The sequence below is a fragment of the Pollicipes pollicipes genome, unplaced genomic scaffold (assembly GCF_011947565.3).
Source record: "Pollicipes pollicipes isolate AB1234 unplaced genomic scaffold, Ppol_2.1 Scaffold_7261;HRSCAF=8764_pilon_pilon_pilon, whole genome shotgun sequence".
Lineage (NCBI taxonomy): Eukaryota > Metazoa > Arthropoda > Thecostraca > Pollicipedomorpha > Pollicipedidae > Pollicipes > Pollicipes pollicipes.
Genome location: NW_023597054.1, coordinates 15,526,328 through 15,547,614, shown reverse-complemented (window position 1 = coordinate 15,547,614; position 21,287 = coordinate 15,526,328). Strand labels below are relative to the sequence as shown.

Genomic DNA, 21,287 nt, shown 5'->3' with positions numbered 1-21,287 from the left:
CGTCACACCTGGTGGACGGGCCCGTCGTCCACTTCCGAGCTCTCCACGGACACGACCGTGACGCCGGTCGTGCCCGATGAGCCCGACCGGTCTGAGTCCAGCGACGAATCCCTGATGAAGGTAGGGTGACCGAACATGTTGAAGCGCGTGCGTGGGTGGGTCAGCCGCGCGCCGCCACCGCGCCCTTTCGCGGCGCCGCTCGGCGGGTTCTCCGCCAGGTGCGCGCGCGCTCGCGCGTGCGCCACGCGCACGCGGTGCGAGCCGTGCACGCGCGCGCCGCGTACGAACATCTTGCGCACCTCCGCCTGCATCGCGCGCGCGCGCAGGCTGTAGAGGAACGGCGCCAGCGCCGCGTTGCTCACCACGAAGATGAGACTAACGTGCGTGTAGACGGAGGGTAGCGGCTGCGTGGTGGACACGCGCACCAGCTCGATCGCGAAGAACGGCACGTAGCAGCACGCGAAGAGCACCACCACCAGCACGGACACCTTGGCGGCGCGCGCCTCCTCGCTGTTCCACAAGGTGCCGGCGTTCGACAGCGTCTGACGGATGTTGGCCACGATCGGTAGCCGCGGCGTCGGCGACGGCGGTGCCGACGGCAGCGCCTCCAGCTGGTCCGCCGAGGGCACCGGCGGCAGCGCCGGCGGCTGGCCGCAGCTGCGCGCGCGGGCGCTGCTCTTACGCGCGGCGCGCGCAATGCACAGGTAGATCCAACCGAGAAGCAGCAGCGGCAGCAGAAACACCACTCCCGTCTGCGCGACAACCACCAGCTGGCGCTGGCTGGTCCACGAGCGGTTGTCGCGGAACTCGTCGCTTTGGTCGTGCGGGTCGGAGGGAGGCGCGCGCGGCAGGCACACGGCCCAGCCGCGAGTGCGCAGCTCACCCACGGTGGAGGCGGCGGCCGAGGCCAGGCTGGCCGTCCAGCCCACGGCGGCCAGCAGCGCCGCCCGTCCCGGCGTCATCAGCGCGTGGTAGCGCAGCGGCTCCTCGATGGCGCAGAACTTGTCGACGGCGATGATGACGGTAGCGATAACGGAGGAAGTGATGACGAACATGGCGACGGCGTCCATCGGCCGGCAAACATTCTCGTGCAGAAGCTGCGGGCTGGCCGTGTCGATGACGACTAGCGGCAGGAGCACCGACACCGACAGCAGATTCGTGACGCTCAGGCTGCAGATCAGTCTGAAACGACGCGGGGTTTCGTCACGTACTGCAGCCGACGCGGGAAGCGGGCTTGTGATGCTTGGGATGCAGCTGGGCTCGCAGGTGCGGGTGAGCACGAACACGAACTCGTCACGCCCTGGAACAGGCGTGGTCCGCTCACGGTCGGGAACAGTTATGAGGTCACCACGCACGGAAAACAGACGCCGGATCGTCACGGACGGAAACGGACACAGCCTCGTCACACACGGGAGCATATATGAACTCGTCACACACGGAAACAGACGTGGGTTATTCCCACCGGGTGGGGAAGAAGAAAGAGGCAAGGAAAGTTGAGTCATTGTACCCCTGGCGGCAGCTTTGCAGTGTCGCATTTCGAGTGGACCGAACGAGTGGATGTGTTCGACAACACTAATGCATCATGCAGTAAGAGCACTAGGGGATTACAAGCCGGTCTGACGACATAAAGAATCGATAAAAATAGATTTGCACTGGTCACGTCTTCTGCTGAGGGGCTGCCTTGTCCTAGGACAGAACCGCTCATCAGCTACGCATACTTTCCTGTGAGGTACTGCAATAACGGACTGTGCCCCATGTGCATCGAACATAGCGGAACGTAATCACACGTGCCGAGCTTCAGCGCGCTGGCCATGCGTGACTCGGCTCTGCTTTGCACAAAGACGCACAAATATACCCAGTTTTCGATGTTAGAGTGTCATACGCATCCGCTTTATGCCCATCCAAAATTACCATGAGACTGCATGCTTCCGGCATAGATAACAATACGTGGTTTAGATGCACAAAAAAACGACAAATCAGTTGAGTCAGTGACGTAATTTTGAAAACGCACCTCCCTTTGTGCTGGTCAGTACTCCCATATACACAGATTGACAAATCTGCAGCCAGCACGGAAAAGGGAAGCCTGTCATTTCCAGCCGCAGGGCCAGGTGAACGGCACGGCATGTGAACCGACCATAGCAACGTATTCAAATTAACGAGATCAGGCCATGTACGGCTCCATACATTCATCGGAGCGCCCTCTTTGAGTATGCAGGCGCCGCCACTTGTTGTCTCTATGAGCCGTGCATGTCTCACTGTCAGAATACTTGCACATGCTCCAGGGCAGCGGGCGCGAGTCCCCGGAGCCGGCGTCACCGGGGGGGGGGGGGGGGGGGGGGGGGAGGGGCGGTCGAGCGCGGCTGCGCTGGCGGCACGCACTGGTGCGTCACGACCGCTTGCAGCACCCGGTCGGACCACAGCGCCACCCTTCGCACGCGCTCCGCTCACTCAGCACGCTCCGCGCGCTCCGCCGACTCACCGGGCCTGCCCACCCTGGGCGTTCTATGCACTCCGCTCGCGGTACGCGATCCGCAGCACTCGCTCGTAGTGCCCCACCTACTCTGCATGGCCTTTCTCATTCATCCATTCGTCAGCGCTTTTCGCCGGTTCCGAGCGCTCTCTCCCACTGACCCACTCCACGCTCTGCGTCCACTTCGCTCACCCCACCATTCCAGGCGTGCCTGACCCCAGGGAGCGGCGCGGGACGAGCTGTGACCTCGACGGCCGATCGCCGGACATGGGTGACCCCCGCCGACGGCTCTTAATGCCAGTGTTTGTCAACGTCTTTATCATGCGTTTGGGTTGCGTGCTAATTTGCCGCTGGTTTAGCTGGTCCTGCAGCGGTGCAAATCGCGCGCCTGGTGTCCGATTGTACCCGCTGGCAAGAGTCAAACCTTCCATGCATTCATTTGGAGGAGGCTTGAGCCCCCCCCCCTACAATCCAAGCTTAATTAATGAGCGTTCAGCATGGCTCTGCGGCTGGTCAGGAGTTGGGCCACAGAGTTTTTGTTAAGGAGTTTTTTTCTGCGTAACGCCATGACGTGATATCAATATCTCAGAGTTGGAGGGTCTGTTCACCCCTCCCGTGCAGTAAACCCCATGGAAATTGATTGCCCTTAAATCGAGACGTGCTGCCCAACGGCGTGGCTAACTTCCACGTCTGGTCGAGGGTCGCGCAGCATCTGGCGGCTGCAGGCTGGCTGTCCTCGAAGCCCAGCGCTTCAGCGCCGCGCGAACGGCCGCCTGCAGACAGAATGCCGGCGAGGCCAAACGCCAAATGCCACCTGGTCCGGTGACGGCATCCAAGGGACGCGCCGATGCATTAAACATGCTCGCCGCGAGCGACGGTGCCGTGGTCCGGCGACCAGACCAGACCAGACCAGACCAGCCGGCCGGCGCGACTCACACGTGGGCGGCGGCCGGCTCCGGGGCCGGGCATGGCGTGATGGACCCGGCGACATGCCAGCCACCTGCGCCGCTCCCGGGCGGGGATCAGCCGCAGGCCGGTGACGTCACAGGGCCGTGACGTCATAGGGCGGACAGCGGCGGCGCTCTACCGACGCCCACTGTCGTTGCTCTGCACGACAGCCCACTGCCGAGGCTTTCTAAAAATATCGCTGCTGAACCAGGTCTCGAAATTTGGGGTTGAAATATTTTCACGCAGCACCGCGTACGTTACGTGCAGGCCTATACAGTTGGAAGGATTTAGGCCCCCGCGGAAAAGACAGCCATACCGAGCCATCGTCGCCGCCTCTACCCAGTGTCGGTCGCGTGTCGCAGTGCGGGCGCACCTGCCGACCGGCCGTGTCGAGTTACGACCTCTGGCGGGGACGGGTCCAGGCGCGAGGTCACGCTCGCTGTCCCACTCGCCGAGACGGCACACAGCTGGCCAAAGGTAAACAAGTCCTGGGCTGAGCAGTGGGCACCGGCGCCGCAGGTGCGATGTGCGCCCCACCAGCGACGACTGCCAGCGCGCCATAGGCGCCGATCCGTGTCGTCTTGCGTCAAACTGTCTAAATATGGCTGGCCGCCTTCGTCAGAATCAAGCATTCCTGTCTGTTTCGTTGATTGCATGGGCCTGGTCCGCACAATGCATCGATGCAGAGAGCAACGCCGCAAGTGCCGCTGAGACAAGGCCGACAGTACAAAGGACGTGCTCCGCCGTGCTTCTATATCGAGCAGTCCCGAGTGCAGGTCCTTCCCAGTGCACGGCGCGGTGGATGCTGTCTTTCCCAGCCCACGGCGCGGTGGATGCTGTCTTTCCCAGCCCACGGCGCGGTGGATGCTGTCTTTCCCAGCCCACGGCGCGGTGGACGCTGTCTTTCCCAGCCCACGGCGCGGTGGATGTTGTCTTTCCCAGCCCACGGCGCGGTGGATGCTGTCTTTCCCAGCCCACGGCGCGGTGAATGCTGTCTTTCCCAGCCCACGGCGCGGTGAATGCTGTCTTTCCCAGCCCACGGCGCGGTGAATGCTGTCTTTCCCAGTCCACGGCGCGGTGGATGCTGTCTTTCCCAGCCCACGGCGCGGTGGATGCTGTCTTTCCCAGCCCACGGCGCGGTGAATGCTGTCTTTCCTAGCCCACGGCGCGGTGGATGCTGTCTTTCCCAGCTCACGGCGCTGCTGTCTTTCCCAGCCCACGGCGCGGTGGATGCTGACTTTCCCAGCCCACGGCGCGGTGAATGCCGTCTTTCCCAGCCCGTGGCGTGCCGCCTGCCGTCTCCACGGAGAACTGACGCCGCCGGAGCCGGCCGGACCGCCGCAAACAAACTTGTCCGGGTTTCTCCGCAGCAGCGGTCGTTACTTTCAGTTTGGCGGTCTGCTGGCGGGCTGGAGCTCCGTGCGTGCCGATCGTCGAGCTGGGACCACCGGCCAGGCAAGAGGCGGGCGCCGAGCTGGGGCCACCGGCCAGGCAAGAGGTGGGCACCGAGCTGGGGCCACCGGCCAGGCAAGAGGCGGGCACCGAGCTGGGGCCACCGGCCAGGCAAGAGGCGGGCACCGAGCTGGGGCCACCGGCCAGGCGAGAGGCGGGCGCCGAGTTGGAACCACCGGCCAGGAGAGAGGCGACCGTCGAGCTGGGACCACCGGCCGGCCGAGAGGCGGTAGCTCCACCGGCCGGGCGAGAGGCGAGCGCTGAGCTGGGACCACCGGCCAGGCGAGAGGCGGCCGTCGAGCTGGGACCACCGGCCGGCCGAGAGGCGGCAGCTCCACCGGCCGGGCGAGAGGCGAGCGCTGAGCTGGGACTATCGGCCGGGCGGGAGGCGGCCGCCGAGCTGGGACCATCGGCCGGGCGAGAGGTGAGCGCCGACGCGGCGGCGTCTGGGAGCGGTGCAGGCTGGGTCGGGTCAGGACGCTGCTGGAGGCTCAGACATTCAGGAGAGCCGCGCTGAGCTGAGCAGAATACGAGCAACATTCCGTAGGAAGATGAAGGCTGCAACCAACGGAGAATCTGCAGAATGCGGTGGGTCACACGGAAGCTGTGTCGATCTGTGTACTGTGGATTGGGCTGTTGAAAATTAGCTGCGAGGAAAGCTTCCGATTTCTAGGACTTGGCAGCGCTGTGATACGCGTTGAGCCATAAACCGTGACGTCGCCTACCCAACAACGCATTAATTACGTGGCGTGGAGAGCCTGAAAGCTTTGGCTCTGACAGCCAGGCTGATCCCTGCAGTGAAAGGTGCTTCGTCCGATGCACTTCACGGTGTACTTCGAACATTACAAGCCTTGAGATCTCGAATTGAACAGGCTCCACCACTTCCAGCCTGATCACAGTAAGTGGCTAACCTTCACTTTTCGTTGAACACGACATGAAGTGAGTGTTCTTCGACGTGACCGGCGGTCCTCCACGATCGATCACCTCCCGGTACGATCCGTCTCGACCGCTTACAAAACCACCTGGTGTCCGCGAGACTCTGGCGCGAGTCCAAACCGCCGGCACTTCTGTCAGCTGCACTACAGTCGACGTCCCGTCACTTTGAACCCTCCACGTATCTAGCACCGATCGCGGACAACGAAGGCTCGGCCGGTTCGACGCCAGGCACCTGAAGTACCGTTTCTAGGCTATAGCTCTACAGCGTGTCTCGGCTTATCTCACTCCGCCTGCCTGGCGGGGATGGCGGCTGGCTGCCGACTGGGGCGGCTCCAGTCGAGTCGGATCGCACCGAAAGGCATGCTGGGTCGGTTCGGTTCGGTTCGTTTCGGTTCGGTTCGGTTTGGTTTGGTTCAGTTCGGTTCGGTTCAGTTCGGTTTGATTCGGTTTGGTTCTGTTTGGGTCGGGTCGAGTCGGGTCGGGACGGGTCGGGTCAGGATTATTTGAATCGAGTCGAGTCGAGTCACGTCGGCCCATGACTCGAGCCGCTCCCTCAGCCGATAAAGCCGGAAACAGGCGGCGAATACAACTCTCCGAAAACGGCCCACGCCCCACAAGGTCAAAGGACAGGCGGACAACATCAGACTAGTGCTATCGGCGATGGCGACAGCGACACGAGTGCTGACGTCGCCAGTAGGAGGAGGGTTGCGGAAGTCGCATCAAACGCTGCCAATTCTAAACCAACAGCGGCCTCTGTGAGTGGCGTCAAGAGGCCTGAAAGAAGCGCGGCCCACGCGGAGCGCCACAGGTTACCACCGGTGCCACCGTCCCGCCCAAATCCTTCCTGAACTCGGCCCGATCTCATCTGATGGCCTCCCGAGGACGCACGCAACCCCGACGACACCCCCTACCCCATCCGGGATCCAGCAGCAGTCCAGCAGTCCGACGCACGCGTCGTCCAGCCTTCCGATGATCATATCACGCGCCCTTGTCATCCAGCGCCCACTCATTCAGTAGGTGGATTTATTAGCGCGATGAACGTGCTGCATAAATCCGCGGATTGACTCGATGTATGCAGATGTACGTCGGCGCAGGCGGTGGCCGCCGATGGCGGGCCTGATTCTCACCGCCGCAGCGGCTCCGTTGTGCGTCAGCACCGGCGGTGGCCGCCGATGGCGGGCCTGATTCTCAGCGTCTTACCGCCGTTCGTCGGCGCCAGCGGTGGCCGCCGATGGCGGGCCTGATTTTCACCGCCGCAGCGGCTCCGTTGTGCGTCAGCACCGGCGATGGCCGCCGATGGCGGACCTGATTCTCAGCGTCCCACCGCCGCAGCGACCCTACCGTTCGTCGGCACCGGCGATGGCCGCCGATGGCGGGCCTGCGTCTCACCACCGTAGCGGTCCGGAATGCTATGATGTGGCGTCAGCGATGATGTAAGGTTAACTCGGAATGACTCCGGCCCGAGTCGAGTCGCCGTTTTCGGAAGGCTGAGGTCAGTGAGCGTAACAAGCTGTAGCCCAGTGCGGTCCCGACGGTTGGAGACAAGGGTGGCGGGAAGACACAGAGCGCCTGGCACGGCACGGGTTCTGGTCAGCCATGAGCGGCGGCTTGGTAAGGGAGCAGGTCGGGGCTGGGTCATGCACGTCAACTCACTGGATTTACAAATGATATTGTGTCATTGATACACTAGGTTGGGTGTTTCAATGTCGATTACCCATGGTAAAAAGTACAGGCCGCTAAACTCCAAGCCTCTGACGGTAAATGGGACCATAATCAGAACGCAACATGCACCCGTTTCGCCATTACTTGACAGGACTTGAGGGAGGGTCAGGATTCGTTACCGCTTTCTTATACTCTCGTATACACTTCCATTTCCAAGTGATGCTTCAGTTTCGGCTTCCAAAATTAGCATTGGAGGCAGAACATATTCCACGCCTGACTCGAAAATCTGGTCTTTTTACGTCAAAAAATGACCGGCGCCAAAGAAGAGACCATCATATTCAGTGGAATTGAGATAAAATGACAATTATGTATAGAGTTGGTTGCTTCGTATGTCATTGTATGGGGTAGTAAGGCATATTCATTTTATTTGTGTCGCATGCGCATTTTCAGCTGTCGTAGTGTGCACCGTATGTGTATGTTTCTTGCCTGAGGATGGAGCCGTTGTTAGCTGTCAAACGCGTCGCGAGCTTATGCAGGAAGTGTAAATAAACATGCATATATATATATACATATACATATATATATATATATATATATATATATATATATATATATATATATATGTATATATATGTATAAGACGCAATAGGTATGTCTCCTGTGCCTCATTACGTCACGCAGCATAACATATTGTTTATCGCGCACGTACCATTTGAATTGTCGAGATTCCCATTTCGTCCGCACCCATGATTTTGACGATAATAATGTGCTAATAAGCACATTTATATTTGCATATGCCAGAACACCGCACATGCCCCAGGTCATGACACGCGGGGATTTTCCCAGTGAGGCAGGCGAGTGACAAGCGGGGCTCATTATTGGATTCTATTGCCGAACAAATAGTTCTAAGAGACGCATCCTTAACTACTTCATCAGCTAGGAAACACCTAATGACGCAATATAAAATATGTCAAAACGAATTGCGCAACATTAATAGCATGACGCCAATAAATGCTTTAAAACTTTGCTAGTGTCCTTCGCTCCTTTGACCATTACCATTTGCGTTGCTATAATGACAGCCCATGCTCTTTACAATGCCGGTCACAGTCGTGAGCATCTCTTCTTCATTGGTCTTCAGGGACTTAAATATCATGCCGCGAACGTTTTTACCCTTTGTAGCTGTCATATTTCTTTCAATTCGTGTTCAATTTCATGCTCGTGGGCCGCACGCGGAAGACACGTTTTGAAGGCGCGCACAAGGTACGCCAGAAGGTTTTGGCGACCTGTTCCCCCAGCACGCCCACCCAAACGGCCTCGCGTGACGCCCGAGCCTGAGAGCCTCCCGTTCTAGCCACCGTGAGTTGTTTTGTTGTAAGCGACAAGTCAGCTCAGCCCGGCCAGTTATTTACAGATAATCAAGATTACAAAGGGCGTCGAGAGAGTTTACACCTGTTGATCTCAGACCTCGGACGCTCCTCTGTCATGGATTGTTCCGAATGCTATCTGGACTCAACGTCGTACAGGACAAGTTCAAGGCAACGGCAAGCATGGCTCATCTGGAGCTATCGCTGCCATCACCGCCACACAAAGCTCCTCACTGGACTGGCCGCTTACGAAAGCAAATATATCTGGCCCCGTATGCGCTGGAATCAGCCGTACCAAGTCCAAGAAGATGGGATTTGAATGTCGGGTGAGTCACCCCCAAATTACTTCGGAACTCTGAAAACTCCAGTCGTACCCATCACCGCCACGATCCACCACACGTCCCAGTCGTACCCATCACCGCCACGATCCACCACACGTCCCAGTCGTACCTATCACCGCCACGACCCACCACACGTCCCAGTCGTACCCATCACCGCCACGATCCACCACACGTCCCAGTCGTACCCATCACCGCCACGATCCACCACACGTCCCAGTCGTACCCATCACCGCCACGATCCACCACACGTCCCAGTCGTACCCATCACCGCCACGACCCACCACACGTCCCATTCGCACCGATCGCCGCGTACATCACCATGCCCACTTACTACACCGCTCTGTACGGGGTCACCCACTCCCCCGCCACACACACACTAGCATACACTGCGAGACGGCCCACGTGCCGTTTTGCTAGCGTGGCTCGGCATCCCAATATGCTAGCGTGAGCCCGAGCCCCACGGAGCCCACTCTGGCAGCGTGAGCCCGAGCCCCGCGGAGCCCACTCTGACAGCGTGAGCCCGAGCCCAGCCGAGCCCACTCTGGCAGCGTGAGTCCGAGCCCAGCCGAGCCCATTCTGACAGCGTATGCCCGAGCCCAGCCGAGCCCGCTCTGACATGAGCCCGGGCCCCGTCGAGCCGGCTCGTGTGACGTCAGTCGGCTGCCGGCCGTGACGTACGTAAATTGCCCATACAAGGGCCGAGTTCATCTCAAATGCCCTCCCCGGGCTCAAAATAAAAATGCGCTCGAAAGGCGAGCAACTCGGCCGAAGAAAGGAATTCTGCTGCCGTATGAGGTGTGCAGCACTCGACACTTGCATCTTCCTGTGACCTCTGGTACATGCAGGTTCTCCACCATGCGAAAATGTTATAATAACAATGATATGAACAATTTGTAAGCGTTTCTTTTCACCTAACACCCACAGGAGATGTGCTAGATTTTCCTGGCGGACTTTCCCTGCGGACTTTCCCGGACTCCATCCCGGTAGACTTTCCCTCGTCCCCTGCGGCAAAGTCGCGCGGGTATGCACATGTGAAATGTCCTACATATGTGAGTGGCACTTGCCACTGACATATGGCGCCAGCAGCGACCTTGACCACTGACCTGTTTGAAGTGGAGCGCAGTCTTGGCCGGCGGTACAGCACGGCCAGGATGAGCGTGTTGGCCACAGTAGCCACCAGGAACACGAGCAGGAAGAGCAGCACTACCACGCCGTCTATCACGGCGTGTAGCGTGTGCGTGTCAAACATGGCGCGCGCCCGCGGCGTCTGCAACAGAGATCGTCCGGAGTCGTCAGCTGATCAGTTGACGTCACTCAGCCGTGACGTCGGCGATCGTGGGCGACCTCCGACGCCGGCAGAGGTTGGACAAGTAGACCGGGTCGGTGACCAGGGGGATGGAACGTATCGGGGAGGCATTTGGACGGTGACCCCGCACGTTTGTAGGCATCGAGGCTAGCAGTCGGACCAGCTTTGCGATATTTGGAGTAGATGACACGAACAGACTGGGGCGTGAGTGACGAGACGTCAGAGGAGGACATCTCTCATGCTGGTCGTTCAGAAGAACTGTTCTGAACTTGGCTCAGATGGGAACAGAAGAAATAAAGAGCATCAAATGTTCAGACGAGTCATCTTAGTTATCATAATCCTCTCGGAAGATGCTGATAGGGAAATGACTTGGCAGTGGCCACCAGTCTGACCTAAAGAGCGAGTCCCAACGGCAACGGCCTCGCCATAACATGACTCAGAAACGGATGTCACAGGTGTGTCAGGAGCTATCCATCATTTCATCTGGATTAATGTCTGTGCTTATTGTGCGACTGTCAAGCTGTGAAAGAACACCCTCCGTCACTCAGTTCCTGGACACCTGGATAAGGTATCACAGAACAAGGTGCTTAGTTTTGTAGCTTGCGCTTAACAGTACCAACTCATTCAAGGAACTATAATAAAGCTGACTGCAAAATATGCATACACATAAATCCTACTATTGTCCACTAGAACGTGATTATCACTGACAAAAATGGAATGGAATGCCATTAAACACGCTTGCAGCGGCTAACGTCAACGTTTGACGCGTAGAAAGTGGCAGCTTCTGGCGGCTTACACCTTACGGAGCTGGGGATACAGGTCTTAACGACAGGCAGCTGGTTCCACAATCTGACATGACGGTGAAGCATGAAATATATGACCATGCGGCTTACGTGTCAACATCCAGCTGTTAATGTTCTGCATGATTTTGGTCATTTGCTTCATCACTGCCGCGTGGACCGATTGATGATATTTGAGTTGTTGATCATTTAGCCGCAGTTTCCCCGCGATTGTGCCCAAAAACCAAAAGAAATCAACGTTAAATTAAATTTTATGCTTCGACCGTTGGTCTTTCTCAGGCATGTAAAAGTGTGACAGCAGACAGCGTAGTACGTGGTTCCAAGCGCTTTTAATATTAGTGGATCATTAGACGATCATTAGGGATCATTTTAGGGAGTAACATGGTGATGTACATTTGTCAAGGATAGATTTTCTGTCTCTGGAAGTGGACATCATCAGCCGTACGTGCTGTCTTCCTGACCGCAAAACTTCAGAGTGGCTTTTTATTCGAGAGGAAAAAGCAGAGTTAAAGAGCATTTCAGCGCCGTGGCTGGTTCTCATGTTTTGTCAGTCCTTTTTGTCATGTCAACGCCACCGGTGTTGTGTTCTCGCCAAGCCAGCGTCCGCTGTGTATGCATGCCTAGAATATTTTTTGATCTCAGCGAAGTCCGAAGGATGTTTTGACACGATTTGCTTCAATTATTCCAAAGCGCTTAAAACCATGTCCAAAGTTGTCTGCCGTGATACCTATGAATGCTTGAGGAAGACCAGTGGTCGAAATATGACTTTATTTCAAATTTGATCCGTGAAACCGCAGTCAAACAATCAACAGTTTAACTGCGCGATTTTCACGTTGATCAACAACCAACAGAGTTTGAATTAAACAACTGTATTCCAATACGCCATCTTTAAGTAGCGAATTTCAGTGACACCGAACATGACAGGAACCAATGCATATCACCAGTGTAAGCAAGGACACGATGTTTAATTCTTCTGAGTTACACACTGTCGTGAGATTCAGTGTTGATTACTTCTGAGTTACACACTCTCGTGGGATTCAATGTTGAATCCTTCTGAGTTACACACTCTCGTGAAATTCAATGTTTAATTCCTCTGAGTTACACACTCTCGTGAGATTCAATGTTTAATCCCTGTGAGTTGCTCGCTCTCTTGAGATTCAATAGTTATTTCTTCTGAGTTGCACACTCTCGTGGGATTCAACGTTTAATCCTTCTGAGTTACACACTCTCGTGAGATTCGATGCTCAATTCTTCTGAGTTACGCACTCTCGTGAGATTCAATGCGTAAGCGTTTCCATGATAAGCGTTCAGATCTTAACCAAGCTGCTACGCAAGGACGCTTCAGTTGTAAAGGCTTGCTCACGCACGTATCAGTGAAAAACAGCTGGCAGGAGAATCTGAATTCCGACATATATTCCTACAGGTGCCCTTTCTTTGTGAACATAGCCCACTAAAAATTGCGGGAAAGAAGTATAAACTGATAATTGGTCGGTTGGTCATGGTCACGTGAACCAACGCCAGGAACAGTCACAACATCATACAGTCCTATGACAACCGAATGACGCAGTCACTCCCCTCGCCGTTATCTTTCAGCACGAGCTGTTTGCAATCACAGTCACCGTACATCTCATCTTCACCGCTGCAGTGGTGACAAATCTGTCCACAATAGACACTCTGCCGGCTTTTCTAAGCGGACTCGTTCGCTGCAGGCGTCCTCATCTCCACCGGAGCTGTTCAGACCGCAACGCTGTGCATTACGGACACGTGCCTCGAAACCGCTCGCGGCGCTCGCCATCTCTGATGATCGAGATGGAGCGTCGGCTGCCGTGCTGTACACGTGTCTGGCAGGGCATCGCCACCGGACGTCCGCGATGTCCGGAACTGGGAAATCCCAAGGCCCGTGACACCATACTATCAACCGCTGTGCTGCAAACGCCACATATTTTTATAGGCCATAGGCATGTGCGCCACCTTTCCCGAGCTTCACACGCGTTTGTCCGGTACCTCGTGTGGAAACCCCAGGATCTCAGCCGGAGGTGGCACCTGCCTCGACCGCACGCGCACCAGCTGCTCCTAATCACTCCAGGAGCGGGCGCCCTCGCCAGGTGGCGCGCGCGGGCCAGGGCGCTGTCTCCGGGCGGTGTCGTACTATGGACAAAGGTTCTCACGAGTATGGCACCTACGCCTGGCCTTGTCTGCCAGCTGGGCGGGAGTTTCTCCTAATGGCCGACGGACTGAGGGGATCTGAGGGACCCGCGGGCAGCTCGCCAGCTGGGCTCACGCCGTGTTCTGTGTCGGAGACTGATTTATGGCTGGTTGCTCAACTAAAGAGCGGCTAAAGATCGTGCCTGCAAACATGACACAAAAATAATGACGGGAATGTGGATGCCCGTGCGTCTCGAAATGAGCCTAAGAATCAGTAACGCACTGCCAATTAACGGCAAGAATCCTAGTTTGAGTGCAAGTGGTAACGTTGCATGCACCGTGTGGGTTCCGGGTGTGCATCCCCCTGGTGACGTCACAGCTGGGATTAGCTGCTGCAGTTCGGCTCTACACAGGATGTAAGCCGCACACGTAAGCCGCAGCGGAGTGGGAGAGGCTCGAATAACCGAGGATCCAACCTCCCACATAACGGTGAGAGAAGTTTTGATAGAGTCGATACGCCTGTACGAGGTTTTCAAAGTTGTCCACATCGAATATCTGTTTGTGAAAAGGAGAACATACATCTGTGAATGCCTAAAACATAAACCGCCGGTGAGAAATATGTGGGTCTTTGCATTAGTCTGCTGGGAATCGCTCATGCACATAACACGAAGCGATATTCTCAGCGGGAGCACAAGATAAGTATAGCATAACACGTAAGGGGATAAATATAGCATCGTAAATAATGCGCTCCAGACCAATTGTCATGACTTAATAACGAAAAGGGGTGGCTGATTGTCAGAGATACACCTGAGTAACATGAGGAGTACTCAAAAGATATTACGGTCAAACCCGTCACTAAGCCAGTTGTAATGCAAGTTCGCACCCGGATTCTGAATTACTGACGGAAAGAATACAATGTTTTTACAGCAGCTCGCAATAACAGCAATTGCAGCTGAAGAGACTACAGCTGGCAGCTTCTTCATTACAATAACAATGGAACCTGCAAATTAAAGTAAAAATAACATGCCGGATACGTCCCTTCGTCTCTGCTGCAGCGCCGACGTTTATTGAGATATCTCTTGCATTGATGAATGTCATGAGCACGAAACATCGTCCTGCGACAATGATTAATTTTATCTGCTATGACAAATAGCATGGAGTCTTTTTAATGATGTGCAGGTTGACGACACGAGGGTTTTGGAAAGCTGGCATTCCGATGTCGGCTTTAGAATGCAATACAAACATTCCCTACGAATCAGGAGCTATATTTACAAGAGGTGGACGATGAGGTGGCTTGACCAGATGTGCACGGTGATTTTTTTCGCGTGGATTGTGTTGCAGTAGGGGTGTAGTAGCTCTGGGGAACAAATCAGCACACACGGCTGTTGAATTGCTGTAAAAAGTGTAAAATACAACTCACATGACATTTCTAGGCGGCCTTGCACCTAACTCTGTTCCGACGGAATGGAATGTGACTCCGACTTGCACTGCATTCGGCTGATTTCGCCTCCGGCATTGAAAACACAGCGTGATTTTCGATTCATTTCTATTCCTACTGATGGAATGGTGGGTTCAGTGGCTCAATGGCAGAATTAACCTAGACGAAGTCCACTCTTGTGGCAACAGATTGGAAAAAAACTTCCTGTGTGCTTACAAAATGCCCGCAAGAAATTAAGGTGCCGATGATTAGACGGCGATGCACACAGTATCCTATTTTCGGCACGCCAAGAACCTGTTGTAATTAAAGCACTTGCTGATACAGTTATTTAGTTGAGCGAGTTCACCAGTCACCAACCAGTACAGCTGAAGCAGTTGGGACTGAGACCCACAACATTTTCAAGACAATCTATTTGCCAGTCACTAGGGGTGTCAGTTTCTAAAATCGGTAGCATGGGGGGGGGGTTGGGGGTGGGGGGTGGGGGGCTTAGCTGATGACGCTGACTTAACCTATTCATAAGACCTGGTTTCTCCCCGGATTTTGGCCACCTTAGTTTGCATCCCCGATGCCTGAATAGGTCCACCAAACAAACCTTGGTCGATTCCAAAACGCTTTACTGTCGAGGAATTTCGCATTTCAAGCTTTTGCGAAGCCACATTTTTGTGAAAAGCTTAGAACAGGGTGTAGTTACAGAAAAACCAGCTTCACAAATAGACGATCATGATCAATGCAAATATGTATCGTTTTTTCTCTCAGCAAAGGTGGCCTGAAGCGCAACCAAGAGAGCTTAGCGCCGAATGAAGTGGCCTGACGTATACAGACTAAAGGCTATGCGTTTTTGGTGTGTACACTGCTAGGATGTGCTCATTATAAAAGTGTGCTAGCACGACCTCAAAAGGAATATCGATAACTAGAAAGAAGAGCAGGTAGAGACTGCCGAACGGACGGACCACCAGAGTGGCCGTGTAAACAAGTGGCGCGACCAACGCTTGAACACGAGTTGAAAGGTTATAAAAGTAAGGAGGGTCTTGATTTCTTGGTGTTCGGCGTTATGAATTGGGAGTTCTCATGTTGAAAATAATCGGCCTTCAGCACACCAGAAAATAATGCTTAAGCCACGTCATCAACACACAGTTCGGTGTAATAAGAAAACTCAACACTTGAAAGCTGCTCTCATGATCAAGTATTCTCGAAAAATGTATTAACCACAGCCCCAAAATATAAATCTAACTCTGAAGCACACCCTCGAAACGTGTTGATTCCATTACTGGACACCCTTTTTGTGGTGCAACCAAGTGGCCGATCTGCCGTCGAGCTATATGTACTTAGGCCTGCCTCAATAGATCAGTTGGTTAGAGCGCCTTGTTTCAGATCCACCCACCCGTGGCGGGAGAGGGGGACGCCGGGTCGCTCTAGGCGTTTGCTGTTTGTCCCTGCCTGATGCAGCCTGCGGTCTGTGGCAGCGGCTGCGCTAACGGCCAGGTAAAGTCCGAGGGCAAGCGGCACGTGTCGAGCGTTGCGTCACGTTTAGCTCAAAATTCTGCCGCTGACCCGGAAGCTCTCGATCGGTTGGCGGGGTCAGCGCTCACGCAACCACCACTGCTTAGCGTGAGCGCTCATCCACAAAAATACATCCTATCAAAAGCTTTGGACTGCATTTTTAAACAGTGCTTATATCCGTAACGCATTACAATGCAGCACGTCCAATGGCTACAAGCAAGCAGTCCTTACATCACAAATGCGGTTAATTGTGCGTTTGTCTTCTGATCCCCAGTCGTGCGAACGTAGTCGTGCACGTGCAGTCGTGCCTCAAATATTCCTCCTTGACTTGAGAGCGGGTACCCGGAACACTGAGTGAGGTCTCCCGATTGTGCCGTGGGGTTTCGTTTTAAGAAAACTATCAGGTCGCAAATAAGTTGTAAAAAGATAAAACAAACAGGCCAAGTCTTAATAAAGCTACCGTCTATACAAGATAAAAGCTAACCCACTTTTTGCTTAACAGTGACAATTGTATCTCTCATCCAATCAAGACTGGCGGCAATCGAATGGCCCTACGAATGTAAGGTCATCAGTGATCTCAGATTCGTCAAACCGCAGCCCTGCAAAAGATATTGGTTTGAAGAAAAGGACGACGATCCTGTCAACACCTCAGAGTACATCGCTAGTGCTCTGCTTCGCTTCTGAGCGGCCCTGCGGTGACCTTACTAGATTGATCTAATGGTTCCAGATGATCTAATGGTTCCAGATCTAATGGTTACTAGATGAGGAAGGGTTCCAGCAGGACGGGATGGCCCTGCACACGACACAGGCTTCATTGCATTAGTTGGAAGAGCATTTCCCTGAAACGCACTTCCACTGCCGTGCTGTGCCTCCCCACTCACCCGACCTGTCGTCCCCGGACTTTCTGTGGAGTAACCTCAAGAACTACGTCCACATCGACAGGCCAGCGAATCTTCAAGCGCGTAAGGACGTCTCCAGGCTTGAAATGGAAGAATCACTTTCGACAAGATCGAACGGGCAATCGACTGGCTGCAGCGGATTCAACTGTTGTGCATCCCAGACCACCAGACAGAGATCTGGAACATCTTTTGTAGTCACGATTTGACGCATGTGGAGTCTTTGATAGTTTCCGTTGTCGCCGCTCGTGTTTTGCAACCGAATCGACAGTCGAATTCTGCCAGTCACGGTTGTAGGGCAAATATGCTCTCCGCTATTGAGGAAATCGTCGGTTAGCTTTTGCCGGGGCGACTCAATACTTTAAAAATCTGCCACATATTGCAGTTCCTTCTCTTTGTCCCAATTCACCTGTGGCCTCGTGGAAAACCTGCCGACATTTGCAGGCTGGCGTAATATGCCAGTAAGCGGGCAAGCCAAAACACAACGTTTGTATCCAAATGATACTTTTTGGCATACAATGAACAAGATATTAATAATGATGTGTTATGGTAACGAGTGAAGCAACACATTTCGAAAAATAATTTATCTGCATTTCTTTTGCCCAGTATTCTCTATTTTGCTCGTATGCATGGTGCGGTGGGGAGGCGAGGGGGCTAGGAGGGGCAGTGGGGTGGAGGGGAGTCAGGACAACACTGGAGAAGGGGAGCTCAGGTCCCGAAGGTATACAGAGTGACATCTCTGAAAGCCGCTCAGCGTGGTGCAATTGATGCGGAAAAGATTGCCACCATGCCCGGAGTCAAGCGCAGGAATGTTAACCAGTGTTGTCTCTGTCGTACACGCCGCAAAGTTTTGCCGCTGCTCGGGAGAACCTGGAGTAAATCTCATAGCCGGAATTGATGGTTTGCGTTGACACTTCCCTACACTAAGGAAGGATGTTTAACAACACTCCGATCGGTGGCGTTCCAGGACTGGAAGGACATGATAAAGAGGGTGTGCTTTGATTTCGTTTACCGGAGATTTCAGTGTTCAACACGACATTTATAGGCATTCCGGCACTATATTGCTTTGATCTTGCCAATGGCTGAACCATTGAACATCCGGCTGGGATATACCACTAAAGCAGCACACCATCGCGAGGTGGGTCACTATAATACAACTTTTGCAATTTTTACCTCCAGATTCCGTTCATAGGACTCCTCTTGATGCACATCGGCAGGCCGAGTCCCATGCATACTCATTCCATTAGCGTAAAGAACAAACTCAAACCCACCCAAAATACAAGAAGCGATGCACTTAAGCTCCACAACATGCCCATTTTGGGGCAGTGAACAAATTCTGACCATACAGAGTACCCGGTTGGTCCGGCTTTGAAAGCTGGTCAATCCTGGACAATCGGAACAACACTGCTTACCGAATGTTGATATAGCTTAGTGTGAAAAATGAATAACTAGTTACCGGCTATGGAACTTTCGCTGATTTTGCAGACGTTCCCTGAATGGTACTGACCATCAAAAGTCCAGAGCAAGGGAATTTGATGCAAATGCATCAGTTTATGGCGATACAAAATAAAAGATGCATTCCGGACTATCCAGGAATGGATGAATATTCGGAATTGGACCACCTGAATGTTTCGCATGATCAAAAGGTGTCAAGAGGTCACACTTTGGAGATGGGCCCACGGGGCTATTACACATGAGTCCTCGTTCTTTACACGGGCCCGAGTTTTTTGTGTTCCTGATGCCAAGGATATGTTCGAACTCAGCTCACAAAAGCCTCGTCAAATGGTGCCCGGCAATCAAGGTCTTAGGAAAAATAATACAAAATGTCATGCTACCGTCCTCTTTCCAGCCGATGCCCTGTTTTTGGCATTCAAGTCCACAATGACTGGCAGACCGGCATCCGTTCTCCTCCATCCGCGCAGCACTGGAACACCTTACAACGGCTGCCTGCGCTGCCACCGCAGTCGCGGCGGGCCGTCTCAGAGACACTAATCCATACATCCGCGTGGCTCACCGGCCGGGGCCTCCTGTTGACCACCGGCCCCGTCCGCCCTTCTGTTTGCCGGGTAGTTATTCTCAGCCACTTGCATGACGAACGGTGGTGCCAGGCAACAGTATTGGGTAGCACCAGGGTACACCACAAAGCAACAACATCGGACAGCGCCAGGGAGCAACACAGAACAACAACGTTGAACAGCGCCGGGGAGCACCACAGGACAACAGCATCAGACAGCGCCAGGGAGCACCACAGAACAACACTGAACAGCGCCAGGAACCACCAAAGGACAACAGCATTGAATAGCGCCAGGGAGCACCACAGAATAACAGCATCGGATAAAGCCAGGGAGCACCACAGGACAGCAGCACTGGACAGCGCCAGGGAGCACTACAGAACAACAGCGTTGAACAGCGCCGGGGAGCACCACAGGACAACAGCATCAGACAGCGCCAGGGAGCAGCACAGGACAGCAGCATTGGACAGCGCCAGGGAGCACCACAGAACAACAGCATCGGATAAAGCAAGGGAGCATCACAGGGCAACATCATCGGATAGCGCCAGTGAGCATCGCGGGAAGACAGCACCGGACGGCGCCAGGGAGCACCACAGGACAACAGCATCGGACAGCGCTAGGGAGCACCCCAGAACAACAGCGTCGGACAGCGCCAGGGATCATCACAGCACGCCACCGGGCGGACAGCGGCGGACAGCGGAACCGGACGACAGCGCCGGACAGAGGCGACATTGGTACGGGACAGAAGCAGCTGGAGAAGTACCGAGCGACGGCACCGTATAACACCAGATGCCTGCATCGAACGGCGAGTGAGCGCTGACCCGTGGCACCGCGCAACAGCGCCAGCCATCGTCCGATACGCGGCGGCGGGCTTTGGCGGCACTCAGACTGGCGCCTGTCGGGACGGATTGCTACGGCTGTACGCGAGGAGAGTGCATTCCGATGTCGGTGCGGCCGCGAGCCATCGGCGCCATCACCTCTCTCCGGAGCGGCCGCTGGCAGCCGCTGCCGCGGTCTCCAGCGGGCCGTGACTCGCCGCCGGCGCTGACTGAGCGCCGGGTCGCGCACCGTTTGAAGAGAGCGGGCACGTGGAACGAAAGGCAGCAGGTCGCGCCGTTTCCAGCCAAACGCTTGGTCCCTTCGTCGGTGGGGTAGAACTGGAGGGCCATGGGTGATGGCGTCACGGTAATCCGGGCCGAACGAGTCGTCCCGACAGCCGCCCAGTGGAACCCCGCCCTGGAGTGCGTCAGTGGCGTCGGCTCGCTCACCTTGTGTCGAGTGACGAAAACACGCTTGCGCACGACGTTTCATCGGGCCGTCCAATCCACAAACAAGTTCTCCGGGCGCTGAGGCGGCCCTCTCTCTCGCTGCCCGCGCGGGCAGCTGGTGCTAGCGGCACGCTCACTCGCTGCAGTCTGCGGCGCGACTGGTGCTAGCGGCCGGCCGCGCGTCGGAGTCGCCGCGGCCACCGGGGCGATTGGCGTAACGGGCGCCGGCGCGCGCCGCTCGGCGTCATCAGGGCCACGCCCGACGCCATCGGGGGTGAGGCTCCAGGACCTTGTGCAGGCCTATGTGGACATCATGAGGAATGGGGGGGGGGGGGGGGTGGAGGCGCGCAGACACGGACCTCCTCAAGGCAGGTGTAGATGTGTGGACGTCATCGGGGTGGGCATGCAGACCATACGCATGAATCTGGTCTGGGGAGATGTGTACAGGCATAGAAAACATTCGAGGTAACGCGTACGGATACGTATCTCATCGGGGAAAGGTGTGCAGGCATTGTCTCCTTGCGATGGGCCGTTCGAACATAATTTTAACGGGCGTCGTCGTGAAAATATGAACATCATTAGGGGTACGTGTAACTGTATATCACCAGGAGAGTGTCGAAATGCGGGTACCATCGGCAGGCATGGAGACGAAGGGCGTCATCGGCAGGCATGGGGACGAAGGGTGTCATCGACAGGCATGGAAATGAAGGGTGTCATCAGCAGGCATAGAGAAGAAGGGCGACATCGGC

The 21,287-nt window shown here is 55.1% G+C and overlaps 1 protein-coding gene across 1 annotated transcript; it reads right to left on the bottom strand.

The window, feature by feature from the left end:
* Positions 1 to 2: 2 nt before the first annotated feature.
* Positions 3 to 20,672, bottom strand: LOC119111095 (galanin receptor type 2). The gene is made up of 5 exons (XM_037234920.1): positions 20,539 to 20,672; positions 10,277 to 10,440; positions 958 to 1,182; positions 235 to 510; positions 3 to 111 (listed from the first exon to the last, which is right to left on the bottom strand). The coding sequence occupies exons 2-5, from the start codon at positions 10,420 to 10,422 to the stop codon at positions 3 to 5; spliced, it is 756 nt and encodes a 251-aa protein (XP_037090815.1). The 5' UTR covers positions 10,423 to 10,440; positions 20,539 to 20,672.
* Between the last annotated feature and the right edge of the window lie 615 nt (positions 20,673 to 21,287).

Coding starts and splice junctions, on each gene's coding strand:
- LOC119111095 (XM_037234920.1), bottom strand. CDS start 10,422: ATGTTTGACACGCACACGCTACACGCCGTGATAGACGGCGTGGTAGTG. Junction 1,183..10,276: donor CTGCGCTCCACTTCAAACAG/GTCAGTGGTCAA, acceptor GCGTCGTTTCAG/ACTGATCTGCAGCCTGAGCG. Junction 511..957: donor CGCTACCACGCGCTGATGAC/GCCGGGACGGGC, acceptor CTTGTGGAACAG/CGAGGAGGCGCGCGCCGCCA.